Source organism: Bos mutus, chromosome 18 (assembly GCF_027580195.1).
Source record: "Bos mutus isolate GX-2022 chromosome 18, NWIPB_WYAK_1.1, whole genome shotgun sequence".
In the NCBI taxonomy this organism is placed as follows: Eukaryota; Metazoa; Chordata; class Mammalia; order Artiodactyla; family Bovidae; genus Bos; species Bos mutus.
Genome location: NC_091634.1, coordinates 9,569,114 through 9,592,741, shown reverse-complemented (window position 1 = coordinate 9,592,741; position 23,628 = coordinate 9,569,114). Strand labels below are relative to the sequence as shown.

The following is a 23,628-nucleotide window of genomic DNA, read 5'->3' as shown; positions in this document are numbered from 1 at the left end:
CAGACACCTCCCCAAACAGCTCCTCCAATCTGACCTTCAGGCCTGTCCCCGCTCAGGGAGCGTGGATCACAAAGCCAGAAACTCAAGGTGTGCTCTCTGTACTTTAGCTTTTCTTTGGGCAAGTTGTTGGAAGGTAACCCACACCCCCGGAGGTTCTAGTTGTCTGTTTATTTTAATGGAAATGAAGGCATAACATGTCCTAGAAAAATAAAGATTTAGGATACAAACTAGACACAGGGGTCAGGGTTGCCCCGGTGGTCGGGGATCTTTGGTCTGGGGCTGGACAAGGTACCGGGGACTCTAGTCCAGGAGGTGCTAACTGAGGACCCCGGCCCACACCCCCTACACCTGTGGGCAGGAAGGGCCCAGCTGGGAGGGTCCATGAGTCTCTGGGCACAGGACTGCCTGTCCTCCACCCTGGATTCCAAGCAGTTCTGAGAACGCTGAACATCAGTGGAGCTATTAATAGTGTTTCAGGGAGTGATAGGGAGAGGGCTGGGGGTAGCGGGCAGGGGAAATTCAGCCGTTCGGCAGGGCTTTCAGCTCACAGCTAGTACCAGGTCAAGGGGGGGCAGAGCCCCCGAGTCAGGATCCCCAAATCTCCCCATATAGACCAAGGAGAGGGCTGTAACAGAGGCAGCATCCTGTCCGAGGAGTGGACCTCCAGGGCACGGAGAGGTTGAGTGCCCGGCCTGGGAGGGTGTAGTGTGTGTGGGTAGACAGCAGCCGCTGTGACGGTCCCTCCTCCCCGCCTGGATTTTGAGCACCATTGTCAGGGGAGGCCTGGGGGCCAGCGGGTCACAGTTCCAAGGGCTCTTCCACAGGCACTGACTGTAGCTGCGTCAGGACCTTGGTCTCAGCTTCCAGCCCCTCGTCCACCTCGCCCCCCGCGGTGGCCCCCAGGAGCAGCCCCTCGGGGTCAGGGTCTGGCAGCCTCAGCACGGTGTGGGGGGCCTGTGTTCCCAGCCCCTTCTCTTCCTCTAGCAGCCCCTCCGTGCCGGCGCTCAGTTCCAGCCCAGCTGGCCAGATGGGCACGGCTGCGGGCGATAGCAGCAGCCCCTCGGGCGGGGGTGCCGGGAAACTGGGCAGGAGGCCAGAGGAGTCTGGGGAGAAGGGCAGGCTAGGCGCGGAGGCAGTGGGGGTAGGGGGCGGCTGGGGTTGCTGCTGTGCAGGAAGTGCGCCTAAGGCGTGGGCCTCCGGAAGAGCAGGGCTGGTGGCCACCGGGAGGGCTCCTTCAGGCACCGAGATGGCTGTGTCCGGCTTCAGGGGCAGGGCCAGGCTAGGGGCGGGTGGCAGGACCTGGGAGACCAGCATGCTGGTGGGGAAAGTGGCGGTGAGGATGATCTTGCCCTGCTGCACGGCCACACCTGTCACAATGGGACTGCCAGACACAGGGTTGGCCAGCAGGAAGTTTCCTGTGGGGAGAGGGGGGAGCCAAGGCGCCCAAGTGAGGATGAAGCCTATGGAGGGCAGGCACAGGGATTAACCAGAGGCAGAAGGAGCCCCTTCAGGGTCAGGGTGAGGCCAAGTCTTTCTGGCCTGAGCCTCAGGAGCGTCTGGGACCCGCCAGGGAAGAGCTCCCTTCCCCCCACTGCAGTCCCAGGAGGCGCACCAGCAGCACCCTCCTCCCCAAAACAAGTGCACCCCCCCACCCAGCCACCAGAAGGGGTTACCTGGGGTAGTGGCCGAAGGCAGCTGCAGCGCAGTCACGCCCACGCTGGAGTTGATCAGGTGCACGTTGGCAGGGCCCGAGGCACCAGCCACCTTCACTGGGCTGCCTGGCCCAGCTGCCAACAGCTGCAGCGGCCCCACAGCCTGGGGCAGGGTCACCACCTGTGAGGTGGGCACCACCTGGGGCAGATTCAACAGCGGGGAGGTGGGGCCCAGGCCAGCAGGGTAGCCAGGGGGTGGGGAAAGTGGCACCACTTGGGGAGCAGCCATGGAAGTCACTGGTCCTGGGGGCAGTGGAAATGTGGCTGCCGTAGGGGGGCCAGGCACCACTTGGGGCAGAGGCGTAGGGACCTCCTCTCCAGAGGGCCCTGAAGCAGTCACCTGAGCCCCCTTGGTCTCCGGGGCTTCAGGCTGAGCCTCCTCCAGTCGAACCTCCCCGGTCTGAGGGTCCAGGACCAGGGAGGTCTTGCCCTCGCTGGCCCCTTGGGGGCTAGGCTGTGGAGCAGGGGCACCCCCAGTGAGCAGCAGGGGGCCCAGGCCGGAGGCCTCGCCCAGGGCCAGGCTGTTGATGATGACGGGGCTCCCATTGAGGAGCACTGCTGGAGAGCTGCCGGCCGCCAGGAAGCTCCCATTCACCAGGATGGAGGAGGAGGCAGGGCACGGTGCGGGAGGGGAGGCCCCGGCCAGGAATATGGAGCCTGGCGCTGGGCCCTCGGCAGCCGCCGGAGCCGCCCCCCTCTCCAGGTCCTCAGGACTGCGGCTGGACTCGTCCTCAGTAGTGGGGTTTCCATCAGACTCGCTGGCCAGAGAGAGGATTGTGAGTGGTGGACTCATGCTGTGTTTCCCCTCAGGCCAGCCCCATTCCTGCCTGGAGCCAGCGGCAAAGTGCTCCGAGGAAGCACAAGCCACCCACTGCCTCCCCATGTTCCCCAGCCCAACATTTTGTGAGCAATTTCAGAGAGTTAATGAAACCTCCTCTCTGAGACCCCAGGGAGGAGTCCCTGCAAGCCTGGTCCTGATACCACTGCCCAAAGGTTCAAGCTGAACGCTGAGGGTGAGAGGGGACCCTCCTCTCCCAACTCCTCGGCTTTAGGATCCGGGAGGCTGAGCAACCGGGTTGCCCGAAGTCTCCAGAGTCCGCCTGAAAACAGCCGAGTGGCTTTGGAGACACTAAGGAGGGATTCGCCAGCTCAGTTCCCGGTGCCCAACCCCCCCTTTGCCTTCCCCCCGGGCGTCGGAGAAGGAGCGAGAGGCCGGCGCGCAGGGTGGGAGGGGAAGGGCTTGGGTTACAGGGAAACCGGAGCTGGGGAAGGTTCACGTTTCACAACAAAGACAGACGACGGACCACGCTGTTTGGGCCCTGGGGGGTGGGGCGGGAGAGACGAAGAGACAGCCGCGGTCAGGGAGGGACTGGCCGAGAAGGGGCCTGAAGAAGCCCCTACGCCCGGGAGCGAGGACAAAGGCCACTCCTTTCCCGCAGCCCCTTTTTCTCACTGCCGCCCCCAAGTCTAGCCGCGGGCGCGGATGGGATCTGGGACGGAGCCGAGTGGAGTAGAGGGAGGCGGTCTCCCCAGCCTCTGCGAGAGGAGCAGCGGTGTCAGGGTGGAGGGCTGGGCGAGTGCCTAGTTAATCCACGCGGATTCCTCGCGCTCGGCGGGCGCCTGAGGGTGTGAGCGGGGGGGTGTCCGAGGACAACGGGTCTGGGAGAGGGGGTACGTCCCCGGGAAAGCCGGACTAGCGCCGCCCCGGGCCCCTCACCTCTTGCAGGGCGCGCCGCCGCTGCCCCCGGTCCGGTCGCGCTGTCGTCGGTTCTTGAACCAGTTGCTGACTTGCGTGAGCGAGAGGCCGGTGAGCGTGGCCAGGCGGCGCTTCTCGTCCGGCGTGGGGTAGCGGTTGCCGCGATAGCAGGCCTTCAGCGCGGCGCGGGAGCGCTCCTTGAAGCAGTAGACGGTCTCCTCGCCGTCCCAGATGGTCTTGGGCAGCGGGAATTTCTTGCGCAGACGGTACTTGTCCACCGCGCCCAGCGCGCGGCCGCGGGCCCGCTCGGCCTCGTGGTAGCGCGCGCGCAGGTAGAGGTCCTGAAGGAAGGCGTGGTGGGCGGCGGGGAAGGGGCGGCTCTCGAGCAGCCGGTAGAGCTCGGCGTACTCGCCTCGCTGGAAGGCAACCAGGGCCCGAGCGCGCAGCACAGGATCGCTGCCACGTAGGCGCTCGGCCGGGGGCAGTGCGCCCAGGAAGCGGCTCAAGCGGCCGGCGTGACCCGCCTGTAGCAGCGCCTCGCACACGCACGCCACCTGCTCCGGCGAGAAGCGGAGCCCCGTGGGCGGCTCGGCAGTGGCCTCGGGGCGACCCGGGGACGCCTGGGGATCCGGGGCCCTCCACTTTCACCGCCGTTTCGCCCGCCCCGGCCCCGGCCGCCGCCGCCGCCTCACCCTCGGCCGCCTGCAAAGTCTGCAGGAGCTGGCGCGCTTCCTCCTCCTCTTCTTCGGTCGCCGCCGCCGCTACCACTGCCTCCCCCCCGGCCGCCGGCCTCGCGCTCGGCTCCGCAGGCAAGGTAGCCATGTTTTGCAACTTTGGGAAGTTCCTCCCTCCTTCTCCTCCCTCGGGCTTTCCCCAGCCCCCCTCCCCCGCCCGTCTCCCCTCCCCACGCCACCCCCCACTTCGTGCTTCCCGATCTTCTCCCGCGGACCCGCGTCTCCCCTCCTCAACACCGATGCCAGGCCCAGCTCTCTACTAGGGTCTCTGTCCCAGTGTCTGTGTGTGTGCCCGTCCCCCTCCCTGTCTGTCTGTGATTCTCCCTTTGTTTTCCCTCCGCCTCAGGCCGCGCTTTTTGCCTCCCCCCGCGTGTGCCTCTGGCTCAGGGCCTCAGTTTCCCCATCGGGACAACGGAGAAGGTAACGGGCCGTCCGGGAGGGTTAAGGGCGCGAAGCCACCTCTGCCCCGAGACTAAGCTTCTGCACGCCGCCGTCTCCAGGGTCCTCCGAAGGCCCCCTCACTCCCCATCTCGGCCCACGCTCCGCCCCTCGGAATTCCCGGCTCCGCAGGGGGGCGGGTCTGGTTAGGAGAAAGGGCGGGGGAAACGGGCTGGAAAGTTTGCAGCAACTTTTCTCGAGCCTAAGTCTCTGGAACGGATGAGCGTGGCCCGCGCAGGCGCAGTGGTAGGAGGATGGCTGCGCTAGCTGCCAGTCCAGCCCGCCTCTTCAACGCTGTCGAACGGCACAGCTGGGCCACAGCTGGACAATGGGCGGTGCCTCCGAGGGGCCTGCTCGTCTTCTCCTATTGGCCGGCTTCCTAGGCCACGCCCCCAGCCCTACCCCCCCACCCGATTTGTCCGCTTCGCCTCCCCGCTAGCTTCCTGCCAGGCCATTGGCCGCCTCCGCTCGCCTTCCGATTGGCCCGCTGAGCAGCTTCTTGCCCTCGACTCAAGCTGCGGACCCCAAGGAATTTCAGAAGTTTGGGCAGACGGAAGGGCCTTTTATTCGCGAGGATCGGGGGTGGGGGTCCTAGGTGGGGAAAGACAATAAATATCGAGGAATGTCGGGGTCTCAGTGCATCCAAAACGTGGATTAGGGTGCTGGGGTCCTGGAGCCTGTCAGCGGGTCAGAGGAAAGGTCAATAAATACCCAAACTGCCGAGGCGGATGGAGCCGGCGGGCTCCGAGAGCAGCGCATGTGAGAAGGAGGGCGCGAGAATCCCGGAAAAAGCGGGGCTGTCAAAAACAACGATTCCCAAGAAAGCAGGCGGAGCTCGCGCTAGACTTTCGCTGCGGAAAGAGAGCCTTCCTGAGGGGGCGGGGCCTCATGCACAAGGAAGATTTGTGGTTTGCGAGCCAATGTGGGTGGGGGTGCCTGGAGGGTGAGAAACAGATGGGCCCTGGCCCTGCTGCCTTCTGTAGGTCGCAGCTTGCCCATCCACGTCGGGGGCCTCAGCTAGGCAAGCGGAAGAGGTCCGCGATCCCCCCCGCAGCAGCAGCAGCAGCAGCAGCAGCAGCAGCAGCAGCAGCATTCCCCGCTACAAGCCTCCCTGGAGCCGCAGCCCCAGCTCCTCCCTCCCCGGCCGCCAGGGGGCGGGCCCGGATCACGGGGCTGAAGCTGGAGCGGAGACCCACGCTCAGAGTGTTGTGAACTGGGAGGAGATGGGAGGGGCTTCTGGGCCCTGCCTTGGTCACCCAACCCTCCAGCAGAGCCCGAGTGTAGAACAGGCTCGGGTTCTAGGGTTCAGGCGGAGAAGGCGGCTCCCGGGCGGGGTCAGACTGCGGTGAGATGGCCGGCGCAGGCCACCAACCCAATGCAGCCCAGGGCGGCGGCAACAGCCAGAGCAGCGGCGAACAGGAGCAAGGAACGCGCCTCCGATAGGTCAGGCCTAGGGACCTGCAGGGAGAGGGCGAGGGTCAGCACCCAGCGACGCGAGCCTCTGATTGGCTCCCGGGACTTGCCCCGCCTACGCCTAAGAGGGTCCACAACCCCCGGCACCCGCCCCGCCCCCCTCACAGGGCGGGTAGCTCTGGTTGGCCGGCTCGCAAACCTAAGTCTTGTCCGAACTCATTATTGGCTGCTTCCTAGAGACCTGTGTTGATTGGCTGCCCGAGACCCCTCCCCTCCCCACCAATGGCCGAGCCCCGCAGAGGCGCTGCTAAGCAGAGGCGACTTCGGGTACGTGGAGCTGGGCGGGGGCGCGCGGCGGGCGGGCGTGAGCAGCCGGACGTACCCTGGCAGGGAGCAGCAGGTGGCGGCGGTGCATGGGGCCTGGCCCCACCAGCGGGCATTGGCCCAGAGCCACGGCCGGGGGGCCATCTAGCTGGAGAGAGAAGGGACAGGTGACCCGATCTGAGCCCAGCTCGGCCCGGCCGCCCTCGGCGGTGGGAGAGAGACAGCGAGGGGAGTCGAGGTCAGAGAGGTTATCTAGGGAGACCCCAAATGGGATATCCCGAATGGGGATATGGTGAGAAGCCTAAACGAGGGAGATCTGGTCGATGTGGGGTGAATAGAGAATATCTACTGACTGCAACCACAAAGAGAGGGGAGCCCTAAATCTGGATGGGGGTACGGGGTGACAGAGACAGGGGCAGCAGACAGGGGCAGCAGGCTTGACGCAGGGGAAAAAGAGGGGTCTTACATGGGAAGGTGGATCCGTAGCCCGGGGACTGGGGACCCCCGTGACAGCTGGAAGGAGAAGAGAGAGGCGTAGGGCGCGTGGAGGGACGACGAGGGCGGTGGCGCGGCGTGCCCCAGCCTGGCCCCTCGCCCTCCCCCAGGTGTGTACACCTGCCGAGGGCCCACCTCCCCCGGGCACCTCAGGGAAGGGGGCGGGTGAGGGACTCGCCTGCGGCTCCCCCGGCCTGAAGTAACTCCATCCTCTCCTGCAGCTGCCGGACGTGCGCCTCCAGGTCGCGGTTCCGAGCCTGGGCCTCGCGGAGTTGACTGCGGGGAGGTGAGGACCGTGAGCCCTTGAGGCTCTGGCTTGAGAGGCTGCTAAAGGTGGTGACTGCCCCCGGGCCCCGACCCCGACCTGGCGAAGTTCTGGTTGGCCTTATGGATGGCGGCTAGCTCCTGGCTCAGGCTCTGCCGGGTCAGCACCTCCTCCTCCAGGGCCTCCTGGAGCTCCCGCAGCGTCACCTCCGGCTCTGCCACCGCCTCCGGAATGGTCTCCGGAACTGCCGCTTCAGCCTGGGTATGGAAACGAGGCTTAGGGTGGCCTGAGGCCTGGGGAGCATTCAAGGCTTGAGCATAGATTGCAGGACTGGGGTCCTCCCTTGACCTCTATTCCTGCACCCCCTAGATCCTTCTGGAATCTCCACAGCTCCACAGTGATCCAGACTCCCTTCTTTGGAGGGGTAATGCCAGCCCAGTCCTACTCATCTCCAGCCTTTACTCTGGTCTCCTCCCATCCACACCAAAACCAAAGGTCTGTTCCTACAACACTGCCCAACTTGACCAGGTCCCTCCTCTGCTCAGATTGTCTCCAGCCCCTCAGAGCCCTCAGGAGGAGGCACACCACACTGAAAGGCCCTGTCTGGTGTGCCTGGGCTGGCCTCAGCCACCCCACTCCTCATTCTTCACTGTCCTTTCTCCTGGAACAGTGCAGCCTTACTACACTCCTTTCACATTTAAGAGCAAAATCAGCTGGTTCCCACCTCAGAGCCCTTACTCTTAAGGTTCTCTTTGCTTTTCCTCCTTCTCCGGGGCTTCCCCTCCCTTGAGAGTCCCCCTCCATGCATTAGAAATTAGAACTCAGTGACCTGTTCTAATTTCTTTGTGAGGGTCACGTCTGACCAAAGTAGCCTTGTCTCTACTTGGTCTTCCACCCCTTTCTATTGAGGAAGTTCCCAGGAGGTCCAGCATTCCACGGCACACGGTATCCCCAAAGGCCTTCCCTTCTCATCCCTCACTGACTCTCCTCCAGGGACTCACCGTTTCCTCTAGTGGGGGCACTGTGGGTTCCAGGCTGGGCTCTTGCAATGGCTCAGGCAATGGCTCGGCCTCCAGTTCCATGGGCGTGGAGCCTAGGATCTCATCATCCCTGAGGAGAGGAGGCGGCCAAGGGGTGGGAGGGTGAACTGGCCTCACCCCAGAGGCTGCTTATCCCCTGGGTTTAGAGGCAGGACAACCTAGCCTATGCCCTGGGGCAGCCAGACCTGAAGTCTCTGTGGTTTAAGGAGGGGGAGAGGCAGAGTGAAGGGGACAAATTGCCAGGCTGGGGGTTGGGGGTGGGGCAGGGACAGGTCCTCCTCTTGTTAGGAAAAGGCCAGCCCCTGGCATGACCTCAGGCCCCTGGAAGCTGAGCTTCCCTTCTTTGGGAACCTGGAGTCAAGACACCCATGTTCTAAGATCTTCCTTTCCCCTCCGTCTCCATGTCCCTTTCTCAGGCCCCTCTCCTTAGGGACTAAGGAAGTGAGGGGCACACTGCCCAGCTCTGGCAACCTCCAAAGAGGTGGTCTTCAGATTGGGTGTGGGATCCCAAGACTGACAGTAGAGAGCAGCCTACCCCTCAGACCCAGGTGCTGGGAGGAAGACAGACCCTCCCAAAGAATATGAAATTGCAATAAAAGTGATGTTCCCTCCAACTCAGCAGTCCCTCTTACGGAACTGGTCCTCAAGGACCCAATGACTCTGGACGAGGATAAAGACCTTTGCCAAGACCAATTCGTGGCTGTTCATTCAGCTTAGGTCAGGACAGAAAGGCTGGTTGACTAAGTCCTGCCGGTCCAGTGGGGAGAGCACTCCCCAGCAGGTCAGGATTGTGTGGTAGTTTGTTCGTGATAAGAAATGGCATTTGCAGTACATTGTCCAATAACAGAACGTGTTAGAATACAGCATGTTCCCACAGTTGTTAAGGAGGTGTGTGTGTGTGAGCCAGGGACCGCTGCTGCTGGCGGGCTTTGTCTGATATAATTGTGATAGGCAAATGTATTATTTGCAGAATCAATGTTTTAAAAAGGCTTTGTGGTTATGTAATTCAATGAGTCTGTGTTCTTTTAAGACTGACTTAACAATTCTAAACTCCTTATTTTCTAAGACTGTGAGGTCCCATGACTGTACACTAGACATGGAAAAGTGGAAAGTGAGAAGATTCTGCAAGGCCAAGTCTGTGACTCTGAGTTTTTACAACTGAATCTAAATTTCAAAGTTCTCATGGTCTGAGAATTTAAGGTCTTGCAACTCTGGGCTCCTAAAAGTCTTTACTTCCCAAGACGATAAGGTTCCAAGATTGACCCTGCAAGTCTCCTGGGCGCCATCAAGGCAGAATGTGATAACCTGGAGCAGCCCCCAGGGCCTCTTGGAGGGACTTTCCCCCTCCCCCATCCACTCCTCTCAAGCTGCAAAGGGGCCATGCTTACCTGAGGGCCATGCAGGAGTAGGAGTAGCCCACGAAAGGCAGGTGGACGCCCAGCGGCATGCCTTCCTGCATGTCTGACAGCGTCTCCTAGGCAAGAGAAACACAGATGTGAGGTGAGCAGCAGCTGTCAGGACTGGCCCCTCACCCATTCCCAGTGTTGGCTGAAGTGCCCACCACTCCCCACCCCAGCCCGGGGTCTATCCAAAGTGGACTCCACGTAATTTTATTACATCCTGCTGCTTCCTTCAGGGCACTTGCCACAGTAAAGGTGTATCTTCTCCTAACTGTAAGTAGAGGAGGGTGGGGACCAGGGCTGATTTGGTCCATGAGTGTCCCCAGTAGTGCCCAGCACAAGGGCAGTCAGACAGAGCAAGCCTGGGAGAGCTTGTACCAACAGCTGAGGGAGAGAAGGCCTAAGGAAGGGAGGGGGGTTCCTCTATGGTGCTTTCTCACCTCTCATCCTTCCAGGTCACGTAGCCCCCTCCTCCAGGAAGCCCTCCAGGACCTTTCATGCTGCATCAGGAGGTGCGCCCCCTGCACCTCCCCGCACGTCTCAGACCTGATCTCTCTGGGGCGTCACTGTCAGGGACAAGTCTGGGTCTCCCACTGGACTGTGAGTCTAGGTCACTGCTGGCTTCCCAGTACTCGGCCCCCACAGAGCAGGGGTTCTGGGGAAGCACTTATTTCAGGACCCCAGGAGGAGGGTACTCTCCTAACCTCAGTGTTATGGCGGAGGTATGAGGGGTACCTTCTGCAGAGCTGGGGTCGCAGGTACCTACCCCGCCCCCGCTCACCATGGCAGTGAGCCCGTCCTCCACCATATCGAAGTTGCACGTGTCCGTGGCACCCTCGAAATCTGGCGTGAAAGGGGGAACGCTGTCTCGGAGGCTGTCCCATTCAAGACCAAAGAAGAAAGGATGCTTCCGGAAATCCCCTGCTCCGTTCCGGCCCAGGCGCACCTCCGGGGGACACAGCAGCTGCTGGATGAGGTCTCGAGCCTCCTCGGGGACGCCTGTGTCGGCCAGCGGGAGAGAGAGGTGCTCCTGCTCGGAAGGGGCGGGGAAGAGGGGCTGTTACCTGGGAGCCTTTTCGGAGAGGTCACAGGCTCCCCGGGCGGTGCTCACCCTGTAGTGCACAATCTTGCCGTAGGTCTCGGCGGTGGAGTCGGCGTAGAAGGGCGTCTGCCCGTAGAACATTTCATAGGCGAACACGCCCAGCGCCCACCAGTCACACTCGGGCCCGTAGCTGCCAGTCCCCGGCCCGCCGCCCACCGCCTGCAGGATCTCAGGAGACAAGTAGTCCGGGGTGCCCACAGCCACCAGCGACCGCACCTGAGCCAACAGGACCATAGCTGAGCTTGGCCCCGCCCCTCCAATCTCTGACTCCGCCTCCTCCTAACCTCAACCCTGCAGCTTAGTCCCTCCTTCTGCCTGTTCTAACACCGAGCCCCCACAAGCAGGCTTAGTCCTAGTCTCCTCTTTCCCCTCCATATCTGGTCCTGCCCTCACACTGGCTCGGCCTGCACGCCTCAGGCCTGCCCCACACCCTGCCCCTCCGGTTCCGTCCTCCACCCCGACCCCACCCCTTATTGGTCGCTGGAGCTGCCCCAGGACCGACACACGGCTCACCGTTCCATCCGCCCGCAACTTGAGGCAGGAGCCGAAGTCGGCCAAGCGGATGTGGCCGCAGCGGTCCAGCAGGATGTTGTCCGGCTTGATGTCCCTGTGCGGAGGGAAGAAGGAAGGGGAGGGGGATACGCGAGCTTCTCTCTCGTCGTCTCACCAGGCCCCACCCTCTGAAGGATCACAGCTCTCCGATTCCCGCGCCCCTGGGCCCCGGCAGCGCCCACCTGTGCACGTAGCCCAGCCGGTGCACCGAGTCTATGGCCATGACAATCTCGGCCAGGTAGAAGCGCGCCATCTCGGCCGGTATCCGCTCCCCAAACTTGCTCAGCAGCGTTAGCAGGTCCCCGCCCACGTAGTACTCCATGACAAGGTACTGGGAGGGGGAGTGTTATGGGGGTCGGTACCCCGACTGGGCACCGATCTCTGACATCCCAGGACAAAGACTCCCAGAGACGCCCCATCCCTGGGCAGAGACCCCGCAGGCGCAGCCACCAGAGATTTCCCAGGCCAAAACAGACACCCTCCACCACCCTCAATCCTCGTTCCTCCAGGATGTCACTAGACAGAAATTCACTCCCCACCAAGAGAGTCAGGGAGAAAGATAACCCAAAGACCTTTCCCGATGTCCAGAATATGGAACCCACAGTCGCCCAGCCCGGGGCTCACCAGGTAGTTCTCGTCCTGGAAGGCGAAGTGCAGCTGCGTGATCCAGCGCTGGTCCCCGTTCACCAATACGTCCCTCTCTTCGCGGAAGCACGACACCTGCGGGACACCCGGAGCTGAAGCGGGCGGGGAAGGGGGCGACGCAAGGGGGGATCCTCAGTACCCTGCCCACCCAGCCCGGCCCTCACCTCGCCTCTCTTCAGCATGTCCCACTTATTCATGATCTTCATAGCATACACCTGGCCCGTCTGCTTCATCTTCACCACCGCCACCTGAAGGCCCAAACAGGGTAACGGGGCGGAGGTGGACAGGAGACACCCGGGCTCGCGGGGATAGGACTCCGCCCGTAACCCGGCCCAGGAGTGGCCCCGCCCCCACAAGCCACGCCCGTTGGCCTCAAGCCTCGCCTTAGGCTCTAAACTCAGTCATTCATCACTTTCTCAGGCCTGTCTCCTACGTCCCCTCCCACTGTAGGAAAAGGCAGGTTCCAGCCCCACTGAGCTGCCTTGGCTGCTCCAGGCTCACCTCGCTGAACGCCCCGCGTCCGATCACCTTCAAAATCTCGAAGTCATCTCTCTGCAGCCGGACCTCCTTAAGCCTCGCAGCGATGGGCTCCACTGGAGGCGTGGAGGGAACCAGAATCACAGGGACTGACATTGGAGACGAGGCAGTCCCACCCTCGGTCCCCTGTCCTTGCCTCTCCCCTGAGGGCTCTCTGCCTCCTCCTTCACATAAACGTTTTGTGAGGTTTGGAGGGCCCTAAACTGCCCTCCTATGAAGAGAGGTGTGATGTCTGTGAACCCCTTTCTGGGACAGACATTAGGCCAGAGGGCTCTTCAGGGTGCAGGATGAATGGGTTGAGGTAACAAGTCTGCTGAAAGCAGTCTGTGATAACCAGAGAGAGAAGAAACAGGCCCAGTTCACAGAGCTCCTGGGGCTTCAGTCCCTACTCCCGGTGACCTGGCCCACCCCCAGCGCGCTCTCTCATTCAGTCTGTCTTGCGTTATGGCCCAGAGCCTGCAATTTAATCCAGCACCTTAGGCTCAGATACAGGTGGCTTGTGGCCCACACTTTGGGAAATCCCGAGTTTAGGGTTGGGGCCAGGAGAAGGAACAGGAGAAGGAGACGAAGCCAGCGTGGATCTACAGCCTGGGCACCAGAGCTGCAGACGCGGTCAAATGCGTTCTCTCTGTGTTCTCAACTCCAGGAGGAGGTTTTACTATCACTCCTTATCTACAGATAGGGAACCAAGACCCAAGACAGGTGAAGTCCTCTGCCCAAGGTCCTAGAGCCAGCAATGTGGTAGAGAGCAGTTTGGGAGAGAGAGGGCAGAGGGTGGAGGCAGGAGACTCAGGGGCAGGAGGACAGGGAGCCCTGGAAGAGGCTGGGAGCCTCCGAGGCAGGAGGGAGAGGGAGATGGGTACAGCTAAGGATGAGGGAAGATACTGTGGGTTACGGAGAAGGTTTGGGGTTTGGGGTTCGGGGAGAGTGGGCCGGCCAGGAGGCAGCAGCCAGGGCCCAGGATGGGGGAGGGAGGAGAGAGCCAAGACATTGAGCCCTTTTAAGGCAGCGGGAACCCAGGCCCCCTCCCCCGCCCCGGCAGCCTGGCAGGGGAGGGGCCGCAGGATGCTGCCCGGGCCACAAAAGGAGCGCTCCTTACAGGAGTTCTGATTCCTGTCCCCGCCTCAGGTCTCAGTTTATCCTGCAGCAAGAAGGGGGCTGAGAGAGTTACTAAGGGCTGGGGGGATGTGGGGAGAAGGTTCTCCCAGAGGCCAAGTACTTGGCCTCCACCTTCCCGTCTGCAAAATGAGAAGGAGAGAAGCAGGGCCTGGGTCAGAAAGAGATGGACACGAGAGGGAGCAGAAGGCAGAGAGAGAGGACACAGGGACGGGGACAGGGACACACAGGGTCCCAGGACCAGGAGCAGGCTACTGAGGGCCAGAATGGCAGATGTCAGAGAGACAGAAACCTGAGTGCACCAGAGCCCTGGCCAGGAAGGGCTGAAGGCAGACGAAGCAGGAGGCTGAGGCTAAACCATCTTCCCTGCGGACCTGTCTCCAGGGGAACACTCAGCCAGAAGGGACTTGAGTCGGGGGGGAGGGGGGGGGCATGCAGCACGGAACCTGCAGAGAAAGTGGGCCCTCCCAGAAGAACCCTGGTTGTTCCTCCTCCAACCAGGGGGTGCTGGGTGATGCCTGTCTACAGAGCTGGTTCTCCCTGGGGCCTGAGTCATCGCGCCCTCCCAGGGCCTGGGCACCTGTTGGGGCAGCTGGAGAGGCTGGCGCCGAACACCTGCCCGTCGGCCGCGCCCCTGGCAGCTGCCCTGTTCTGTCTCTCCCACTCCCCCTGCACTCTGGCAGGGTGGAGGGCCATGGAGCCCATTTTGGTGGTGGTGGGGAGTTCCCTAGGAGACAGGGCTCCCCAGCAGGTCCCTAGGCCTAGACTCGGGGAGGGGGTACAGGGGGGCCACAAGAGGCAGCGCCCAGCCCAGCTGACCATGGCGCCCAAGTCTTGGTTCTGAGTCATGGCTACCCTGGCCTCTGCTGACCCCGCTCTGCCCTGCCCAGTGGGGCACAGGGGGAGGCACACGTCGCCCCAAGTTCTGGGCTCCTGAATGGGAAGCTCGCCCTATGTCCATCCTGCCCCCAGCAACCAGCCCAGACCCACCTCCTCCCTCTGCCCTGCCCCCATCCCCAAACCTGGGCCGGGGGTAGGGGGTGGAGGGTGGAGAAGCCCCTGCAGAAAGGTGGGCACTCACCCCACTCCAAGAAGTCGGCCACATACTTGTCCTGGGCCAAGTCGGAGGCGCCCAGCTCCTGGTGGACGCCCAGGAGAAGGTCGAGCAGGGGCTCCAGCCCCAGGAAGCCGGGGTCCAGCACCAGCTGCTGGAGCCGCCTCAGCCGCACCTCGGCTGACATGTCGGGCAGGCAGCACCATGGCCCCCTCCCCGGGCCCAGGGCTCAGGGTCCTCCTGTCACGGGGCCTGAAGGGCCCTGTGAGGGCCCCGGCCGCATGTCTGCCTGTCCCTGGCTGTCCCCTGGGCCTCTCTGGCCACTTCTCTCCGCTGGCTGCTCCCTTTCTCCCCACCCCTCGGGCCGGCCCCCTCCAGCCTCCTGGCCTTAACCCCTCACAAGCCAGGGCCCCCCCACTCCCACCTCCCCGGGCTCCTCAGAAAGCTTCAGCATGAGGTGGGGGGCAGTGGAGAATCTCAACCCTCAAACTCTCCCCCTCCCCCACTGAAAAGGCCCGGCACAGGTGTGACCGATGGCAGAGATGAGCCCTCCCATTCCCCGGAGGGGACCAATTGAGGTTCAGAGTGATCTGGTAACACCCCTCCCAAGCTCTGGAGCTGGGAGGGGAGAAAAAGGGGTGAGGCCTGGGAAGGGGGGGCTGGAGGCCAGGGCAGCTTTGCGGGTGACTCAGCCAAGGATTCAGACTTTGGGACGGTTTAAATTTAGCCCTCAGGCCCTCTGTTTTACACTGCCCTTTTTTTGGGGGGGGGGCAGGAGGTGGGGAAGGGGCAGTGAGAGAATCGGGAATGGAGGCCCTCAGCAGCCAGGACCAGGGGTGACCCACTGGCCAAAGCTAGGGGAGCCAAAGGAGCCCCCAAAATAGCTCCCTGGACCCTGGCTGCACAGCCACATTCCTGCCCAGGCTAGGATTAGAAACAGAAACATTTCGGGGGGTGAAGGGCGGAGCGGGAAGACACTACTCCCTGTGGCTTCAGAGAGCTGCCAGGAGGGATTTTCGTTGTTCTTTCCAGGGTGGACAGTCCTCCCAGAGGAAACCGTGGTCTCTGGTCGGCCCTGGATGCCAGGGCCCCCCTGGCCGAGCGAGCAGGCCAAGGCTTGTGCTGGCAGCAGGTCACTCAGGGGACCTCGGGGGCTCTCTGGGGACCCATCACTTATGATTTGGACACTTTGAAAAGGCAACTTTAAAAACGCCCACTGAAGACCTTGAAGGGGTACTGGCGGCTCCCTTCCTTCTGAGAGTTTGGGGGTGGGGACGGTGTGAGGGATCCTCCCCATCTGAAGGGCCCTGCCCCCGGCCGGCCAGCAACTGACCCACCAGCTTTGTGCCCCTGGCACCGCCCTCCTCCAGTCTTATTTTTCCTGCCATCGAAAGGGGGTTTGGGGGGAGACTGGGCCTAGCTCTTGCTCTGCATAAAGTGGACTGATTCTAGGACTGCACTGAACACACACACACTCCCTCCACACCTCCGCGGAAGGGAACAGAGACGTGGTGAAAACAGGGAACTTTAGTATAAATAAGAGGTCCCAGGGGACAGGGAGGCCCCCAAGGGGCTTCCATAATTTAACACTCTTCAAAAGCACAAGGAACGGCAAGGGCAGGGCTGGGGCCAGGGGAGGGGTGGGCCGCCCCCTGCCCTGCGCACAGGACGGAGGGGCACACTGCAGAGCTGGGGCTCTTGTAGGGGGCGGTTTCTCCCCCAGGAGTGACCAGTCACATGCTGGGGACAGGGAGGCTAACACTGATGTCTCGGAGGAAGGGGTCATTGTATTTGGCAGTGGGTGGGGACGAGGTGGAGGCCACACAGGCCACTACATCCCCCCAGTGTCTGGGCCAGTCTGAGGGACCATCTACCCCCAAATCTGTGCAGGGCGAGGGACCGGAGCAGTCCATCTGTCATGGTTAGTCTTGTTAATACGTCGATCCGGGAGTTCAGCGGGAAGGGTTACACTAGGAGGCTGGGGGCGTGGTGTGTGGGGACCCCAACATCCACGGCTTCACACCACTGTGCCGCTTGGGGAGTTGCCTGGCTGGGAGGAGATGCCCTGGGGAAGAGGAGAGGGGAGACAGGCAAGGGTTAGAGACCACCTGGGGTTCTCACCAGTCCCGCGGGGAGGGAGCCAGCCCGGCGTCTGCCAGGCTGCTGCTACCCTGGCCTTGCCCTTGAACCCACCCCAAACACCCCCAGAGAGGCCGCTGCTCTGGGCTCAGGAACTTAAATCTCAGCTAGCTTCCCAGTCCCAGCAAGCGGCACTTTTATACAATAATTAAAGTCCTCGTTTGAGCCTGAGCAGAGAGGATGGGGAAGGGGTAGGGGAGAGGGAGGAGAGGGGGGAACTGGGGTCCCCTTCTGACTGGGGGGGGACCTGAGATTCTGGTGGGGAAGGACTTAGGGACAGTCCTACCTCTACCACTGACTTGCTGGGTGACCTGGGCCAACTTCCTTCCCCTGTCTGGGCCTCGGTCTCCTCATCTGTGAACTAGGGAGATAGAGGGGTCTCTTTCAGGGCTCACCAGCTTCCCCAGATCCCGATGCCCCTGCCTCAGAGACTATGCTTTAAGTTCTAGGGATTCAGGAACCTACGACTCTAAGACTCTTCCAGGGAACCAAGGCACAGCCCTCCCATCTGGCCTCCTAGCCCCCAAGCCCGAAGCCCAAGGAGACTCCTGACACCCCAGCTCCCAAGTCACACAGCACCAGGCCCCCACTTCACTCACTGGGGCCTCTCTGAGCCCCAGAGCCAACCCAGGAGGTGGGCACATCCATGTCCCTGTCCTCAGCGGTGAGAAAGGTTAGAAAGAGGCAGTGCCTTGAACTAGGTCACACAGGGAGCCAAAGTGCAAGCTGGAAGCCCAAGCCTGGATCCCACCGCCCATGCCTCCGGCAGTGGGCTTGCATCCCAGGAGTCTGACACCCAGGCTGCTAAGCTGGGGCCCACAGGCTTAGTCTTGCCCATAGAGCTGGACCTGCAGCGTTAGAAACATCTCACCATTCCGGTAAGACCTGGCCATGAGGAGCCCACTGACTGCCCTTCAGACAGCCGGCCCCAGTCTCCACCACTCCCAGAGGCTTCTCCTACCTGACCTGCTGCTGGTGTTGCCTGGCAAGCGTTCTAGAAGCCACTCTAAGACCTGGGGAGCCTTTTTCTGGGACAAGATTTCCATGGCTTCCCCATACCCCAGGGGCTGGAAGCTGTGCGCTCACGAAGCCCTCCGCCAAGGCCCACCTCCACTTGGGTCCCGGGGGGCGGGCAAGGGGAGACTCACCGCCTTGCCCGGCCGGGCCCAGGTGCAGATGAGGCCCTCCTGGCAGGCGGTGATGATGCAGTCCTCCAGGAAGAGGAGGACCGTGAGCCGCTCCTGGGCGATCTTCTTGCATACCAGTGGCTCCAGCAGCGGTACCTCGTGGATGCGCGGGCAAAGCGCGGTGCCCAGCACCTTGGCGGGGTCCAGCCGGCTTCGGGGGGCGGCACCGCTGGGCTTGTCCCCGCCGCCCCCGCCCCCGCTGCCACCCCGGCTGATGTTGCCCAGACTGTGGTAGCGCTTGTGCTCTTTCTCGGCCCCCCGGTCCCGCCGCTCCTGCAGCGTGAGCGTGGCAAAGCGGCCGATGCTGAAGGGCGTGCCAGGCTCTGCTGCCGTGCCCGGGCCACCCGCCTTGCCGCTGCCCGCGGGGTGCGGAAGGCTGTTGGAGCGGGACAGTGAACGGGGCAGGGGCCCGGGGCCAGGCTCGCCGCCCCGCGAGCCGCTGGCGGTAGGCGGCGTGGTGCCAGGCGTGCCTGGGAGGGTGCGCGTGCGGGCCAGGGGAGGGTGTGGGTAGAGCACGTCTTCGGTGAGGTCCCACAGGCAGAACTGCGTGTCCTGGCCGGCTGAGCCGAAGCGGTACGTGATGGAGCCGGCCTTGGGCAGCGGGGAGAGGGGGGCGCCCCCGCCCGAGCCTGTGCTCCCCGCCTCCGGCTCCTCCTCCTCCTCGCCACTCCGCTCCTCATCAGCACCCGCGGCCGCTGCCTCCTCCGCCCTCGTGGTGTAGGGGTCGAAGGCCACGGCGTTGACCCAGGACTTGTGGCCGTGGCCCCGGGCCACCACGCGGCCCTCGGTGAAGGACCACACGGTGACCAGGTCGTCTTCGCCCCCCGTCACGACGTAGCGCCCGTCGGGGCTCCAGCACACGCAGAGCAGGCCCCCAAAGTAGCTCTTCATGAGCCCCCGCAGGAGCATGGAGTCGAAGTGGAAGACGCGCAGGCAGCCATCCTGGCTGACGCAGGCCAGGTGCCGGCCGTCGGGCGAGAAGGCGAACTCGTTGAGGGGCCCCTCGCCCACCGCCCACTTGGCCAGCGGGTTGCGGGGCGCCTTGCTCTTGGCGGCGTAGACGGCGAAGCCCTCGCCCTGCTTCAGCAGGCTATACTGGGGCGGCGCCGAGGCGCACGGGTGGCCGACGTTGTACAGGTACAGGTGGCCGCTGGCGTGGGACGCCAGGAACAGGCTCTCTGACTCGGGCAGCCACTTCAGATATGTCACCTTGGTCTTGTCAATGAGCCGCTACCAGGGGAGAGAGCACGGTTGGGAGAAGGCCACCCTCCCCTGGCCCACCTCCCCCCCAGCCTGGTTCCTCACATAAAGTCATCATCCCCAGCCTGGATCTCCCGGGAGAGGAGGGGCTGAGTTAAAAGGACAGACACCAGGTCACGGGAAGGCAGGGGGAGAAGGGCTGCGTGAAGGGCACTCCATAGAGTCTCAACGTCCCTTTTTCGGCAGGAGGGCAGTCCTGCGTTCCAGAGCAATGTCTTCTGTCTAACCCCCTCCACCATCTTTACTGTGTCGTGCTTAAGGCAAGAAATTGATTCACAGACTATCAGCTCCCCTGAGGAAGGGACCTTTGCTTATTTGGTTCATTGTTCTGGCCCCACAGCACAGAGCTGTGCAGATAGGAGTCCTGGAAAGTAGTTCCTGGACTCATGAACGACAACCTCCGTCCTGTCAGCTAAGCATCTTTGCTCCTTTTTGTCCTCAGCACTCTCTTCCACACCTGCAAGAAATCCTGTGGGCTGGAGCTTCAAAATTCACCCAGAAACGGACCTGTCCTCACCTCCCCCCATTGAATCCAACCACCCTGGTCTCAGCCGTCATCAGGCTTCTGATGGCCTAACCCGCCTCCCGGCCACCACCGCCCAGGTCTCTTCTCTACACCATTGCCAGAGAGATGCGATTAAAACCTAAGCCAGCAGCCTAGCACTCTCTCCCACTCTGAACACACAGGGCAGCCTCTATCAGGCAGGGCTCCGGAGAGAACCAAGCCTTGAAGCCCTTAGGCATCCAGTGTCTGTAACAAATTAACTTCTTTCCCAGGTATCTAAGTGGATTCCCTTTCTGCATTCTCTGGAGAATTTAGAAATCAATCAAATCGTTCCTGCGTTCTATGGCTCAGGTGGCAAGCGTCCATGACCTTCCAGACCCTACATCTCCTCTCCCTTCCGTGCCGGGTTTCTGAGAACTCCTCTATTACCCTCCCCCTCAACGCTGCTCTGGCCACCCAGCCTTTCTGCTCTCCTGCTTTGGGCACCTGTGCTAGCTGTTCCCTCTATGCAGAACATCCTTCTCCCTAGTAACTTCTCCTGCCTCCTTCAGGTCCTTTATTTCCCTGTCACTTTCTAGCGAGACCTTTCCTAACCTCGCCAAGCACTCCCCATTCGCCTCCCCTGCTGGATTTTCGCCCACAACTTGCTGACACACAGCATACTTAGGTATTTGATAACTGTCTCTGCCAGCGAGATGAAAGCTCCACAAAGAGACGGCCCTCTGTTTTGTTCACTGACATATAATACTCCTAGTGCTTACAGCAAAGTCTGGCAACGAATGCGAATGCTCAGCTAATATTTTGTGAATGGATGAGCTAGTCCATTTTTAATCCCTTCCCTTTTCGACTCACTTTTCTCTGCCATTCATGCTTTCTGTACATTTGGGACACCCTCTCTGAACACAGGAGAAAGAGGACAAGAGTAATTCTGAACACAGATAAGCTCTTCCACTGGCATTTCCCTTTATGCCACGACTGAGCAATCTCCACATGTGATTTTACAACAGTCCTGTGAGGTAGGGACAGGAATCCCATTTTGCAGTGGAGGAAAACTGAGGCTCAGGAACAGGCACCTTCCCAAAGCCACACAGTGAGTAGAGGATGTAGTCCAGAATGTGAAGAGCAAGGGCTCTGGCTTCAAACAAATCCCAACCAGTGACCAGCCTCAGTTTTCTAATCTGCAAAATGGGTCTCACAATCCTAACCCATTGGTTGATGAAAATGCCAGGAGTGATGTGTTCAGCATAGAGCTAACATAGCTCAGGGCCTGGGCACCAGAGGTGCACCCGTCGTCGTTGGCTGTCATCAGAGTAACTGCTGTCACCCCCCTCGACGTATCTGTCAGTCCATCCCCAGTCTCTACCTCACCCTGCCCCCACTCAGGCTGACACTGCTCCCCAGGCAGCTGTAGTCTCATGGCAAACAGCGTGCGGGTGGGTGGGATGGGGAAGGAGTTCTGAGCCATGGGGACCCATAATCACCTCCTCATTGAATAGTTTGCTGGTGTCCTTCTTGATGAGATCCAGGTACTGGACTTGACCGGCTGAGAAGCCCACCAGCAGGGAGATGGTCTCCGTGGCAGCAGTGAACTGGTTGAAGTCATGGCAGGTGGGCTGAGTGCCCTTATAGATCCGCTTGTCAATTGGCTTGTTGAGGTCAATGGACTTGAGTGGTGGGAGAAAACGAGTTAATGGCTTCTACCACTGAGAGGAAGGAAGAGGGTGTTGAGGTTGGGGGGAAAACCACAAAGAGGAAGCAGGGCTAAAGCCCTGAGGGAAGTGGGTAGGTGGATGGGTAAATGAGGAGGGAAGGGGCAACCACAGACAGGAAGGACGACCCAAAACACAAACAGAGGAGAACACCAGGCAGGAAGGTTCCCCCGCTGCCACCACATAAGACCACTAAGTGCCTCCTTCCCCAGGTTGGACGCCCCTCCCAGCCCAACTTCAGGGACTCTTGCCTAGAGTATCAGTGCAAGGTCCCCACAGTCCCTGAGCTTCTATACCTTTCCTGTCCTCCCCCATAATTTCAGCAACTCCCCTAGGTCTTAGCACCACAATATTCCAAGACCACCAAAACTCAGGATCACCCAATCCCTAGAACGCTAAAGCCCAATGTCCCAGGAGTCTCTTCACTCTGGAGTTCCTAAATCTCAGAATTCCCATCACACAGTTCAGGAACCCATTAAATCTCACAGTCCCCCCAAATTTTAGGTGCCTTCATCACCTCTGAGCTCTCAGAATCCCCAACACTTCCAGCGGCCACCACTTACTCCAAGGGTCTCACGTCCTCTGGGATGGACATCACTTTAGAGACACCTGTCATACCTGAGGATATCACCTCCGTATCTCCCATCAGCTCCGAGATTCTCCTTTCCTCCAGCACCGTCATTAATCTCCAGAACCCCAATTTTCTCTAGAATCCCATTCACCTTCATGATCCCTATTACCTCTAAGCCCCCGTCATTTCTAGAATCCTCCTTACCTCTGGGCTCCCTAAGTCCCCCGGACACCCCCAGAATGCAATATCCCTGGGTATCACTTATGAGCCTGCAATTCCCAACACCTGCAAAATGCCTGCCAGCCAGAACCCTGGAGGACCCCACAACCATCTCGGATTCTCCATCATCTCCACAAGAGTCACCATCCCAGAAGCCCCACGCATAACCTGGGGATCTCACGTGATCTCAAGGCCTCCCACCACCTCCAGGATGGCCAGCACTCAGGGGGCCTCCCATCACCTTTTAGAACCCTGCATCACCTACAAGAACCCTTTCCCCTAGGACGTCCATCACATCCAGGAGGCTTGTCTCCAGGCCCTCTGTCATTCAGGTACCCTCCTGTCACTTGTGAATCACCTCAGGGGTCCCCATCCTCAGCCTGCATCCAGGGCCCCAAGATGCAGGCCGCTCACCCGTTGGCTCCCACGGCGACAGCAGCCCGGGTAGAAATAGAGTTCGCGGCCCAAGTTGAAGCAGACGCGGTCTCCCCCGGCGCCCAGTCCCGCGGGCGTGGCAGGCGGCTCCCCGGCCCCGGCGCTGTCGGGCTCCCCGAGACGCACGAGGCTTAGGCGCACCGCAGGCAGCGCGGGCCCGGGCCCGGGGCCTGCAGGCGGAGGGGACGGAGCGGGGCCCGCGGCGCCTGGGCCCGAGGCAGAGGCAGGGCCGGGCGGGGGCTGCGGCGGCTGGGGCGGCGCCGGGGTCTGGGCGGAAGCCGGACCCGATCTGCGGGCGGCGCCGTCGCCGGGGAGCAGCTTGTAGAAGCCCTCGCGGGTGCGGAACTGCGACTTGATTTCCGCGCAATCCCCCATGGCGGCGCCGGGGCCCGAGCCGCCCTCCGCTCCGCCCGCCGCCATCTTGGGCGCCCCCCCACCCCAACCCCGGACCCCGCTGCTGCCGGACCGCCGCCCGCCGCCGGGCCCCCTGCCGGAAGCCGGGGTCCGCACCGGAAGAGGTGGGGTCGTCGCCCGGGCAACGCCTTTTCGATTGGCAACACGGTAGGGAGGCGGGACGAGCTCCAGCCGTCGCTCCGGTAACGGTTCTGGGTCTGAAGGCGGGGCTACAAGGTGGGCGCGGCCTTCGTGCCTGCGACCGTCTAATGGTTGGCTGTGGGGGCGGGGCCCTCAGGGAAAGGGGCGTGGCCACTAAAAGAGCCCTAGTCCCTAGCAACGGCGCCCTGGGAACCGTTTTCCTAGCAACGGGAGTACCCTCAAGAGGAGGCCTGGTCCACAACTTGTCTTTCCCATGACGTCACAGAAATAACTTCAGGTGACCCTAATGTCTCCTGAAGACTCCCAACATACACCCTCCAGTGTTTTCCACTTACATCTTAAAGTCCCCGACTAGCCACAGCATCTCCAACCCTTCCTCCCCACCCTTGATGATTCTGCAAATCTCATTGATTTCCAACGTCTCCATAAAACTCCAGTGACTTCATCTGACCCAATACTGATTAATTGATTAACAGCAAAAAGACCCTGATGCTGGGAAAGGTTGAATGTAGGAGGAGAAGGGGA

General features: G+C 61.6%; 3 protein-coding genes and 1 long non-coding RNA gene across 12 annotated transcripts; 1 reads left to right on the top strand and 3 right to left on the bottom strand.

Annotated features, from left to right (window-relative positions):
• Positions 1–153: 153 nt before the first annotated feature.
• On the bottom strand, positions 154–4,803 carry SIX5 (SIX homeobox 5). The gene is given in 4 exon segments (XM_005900351.2): positions 154–1,415; positions 1,674–2,470; positions 3,430–4,014; positions 4,016–4,803. Coding segments are annotated over 4 exon segments (2,214 nt in total). The 5' UTR covers positions 4,231–4,803; the 3' UTR covers positions 154–798.
• Positions 4,087–6,320, top strand: LOC138991754 (uncharacterized). The gene is made up of 3 exons (XR_011467617.1): positions 4,087–4,222; positions 4,489–4,562; positions 6,231–6,320. It is a non-coding gene; the product is annotated as an uncharacterized lncRNA (long non-coding RNA).
• DMPK (DM1 protein kinase) lies at positions 4,945–14,858 on the bottom strand. Of its 8 annotated transcripts, none has more exons than XM_070387490.1 (15): positions 14,551–14,858; positions 12,318–12,409; positions 11,981–12,064; positions 11,796–11,891; positions 11,354–11,502; positions 11,133–11,226; positions 10,629–10,835; positions 10,284–10,547; positions 9,506–9,591; positions 8,079–8,187; positions 7,177–7,334; positions 6,991–7,088; positions 6,784–6,830; positions 6,376–6,461; positions 4,945–5,257 (listed from the first exon to the last, which is right to left on the bottom strand). In XM_070387490.1, the coding sequence occupies exons 1-15, from the start codon at positions 14,708–14,710 to the stop codon at positions 4,960–4,962; spliced, it is 2,028 nt and encodes a 675-aa protein (XP_070243591.1). In that variant the 5' UTR covers positions 14,711–14,858; the 3' UTR covers positions 4,945–4,959. The 8 variants fall into 8 exon arrangements, with proteins under 8 accessions (XP_070243591.1, XP_070243592.1, XP_070243595.1 ...); XM_070387491.1 differs by having other exon boundaries at positions 10,299–10,547; XM_070387494.1 differs by having other exon boundaries at positions 5,122–6,038; positions 6,376–6,465.
• Positions 14,859–15,014: 156 nt separating this feature from the next.
• On the bottom strand, positions 15,015–23,071 carry DMWD (DM1 locus, WD repeat containing). 2 transcript variants are annotated; one of them, XM_070387499.1, is made up of 5 exons: positions 22,528–23,071; positions 21,096–21,278; positions 17,811–19,079; positions 16,949–17,023; positions 15,015–16,588 (listed from the first exon to the last, which is right to left on the bottom strand). In XM_070387499.1, the coding sequence occupies exons 1-5, from the start codon at positions 22,966–22,968 to the stop codon at positions 16,541–16,543; spliced, it is 2,016 nt and encodes a 671-aa protein (XP_070243600.1). In that variant the 5' UTR covers positions 22,969–23,071; the 3' UTR covers positions 15,015–16,540. The 2 variants fall into 2 exon arrangements, with proteins under 2 accessions (XP_070243600.1, XP_070243601.1); XM_070387500.1 differs by lacking the exon at positions 16,949–17,023 and having other exon boundaries at positions 22,528–23,065.
• Positions 23,072–23,628: the final 557 nt, after the last annotated feature.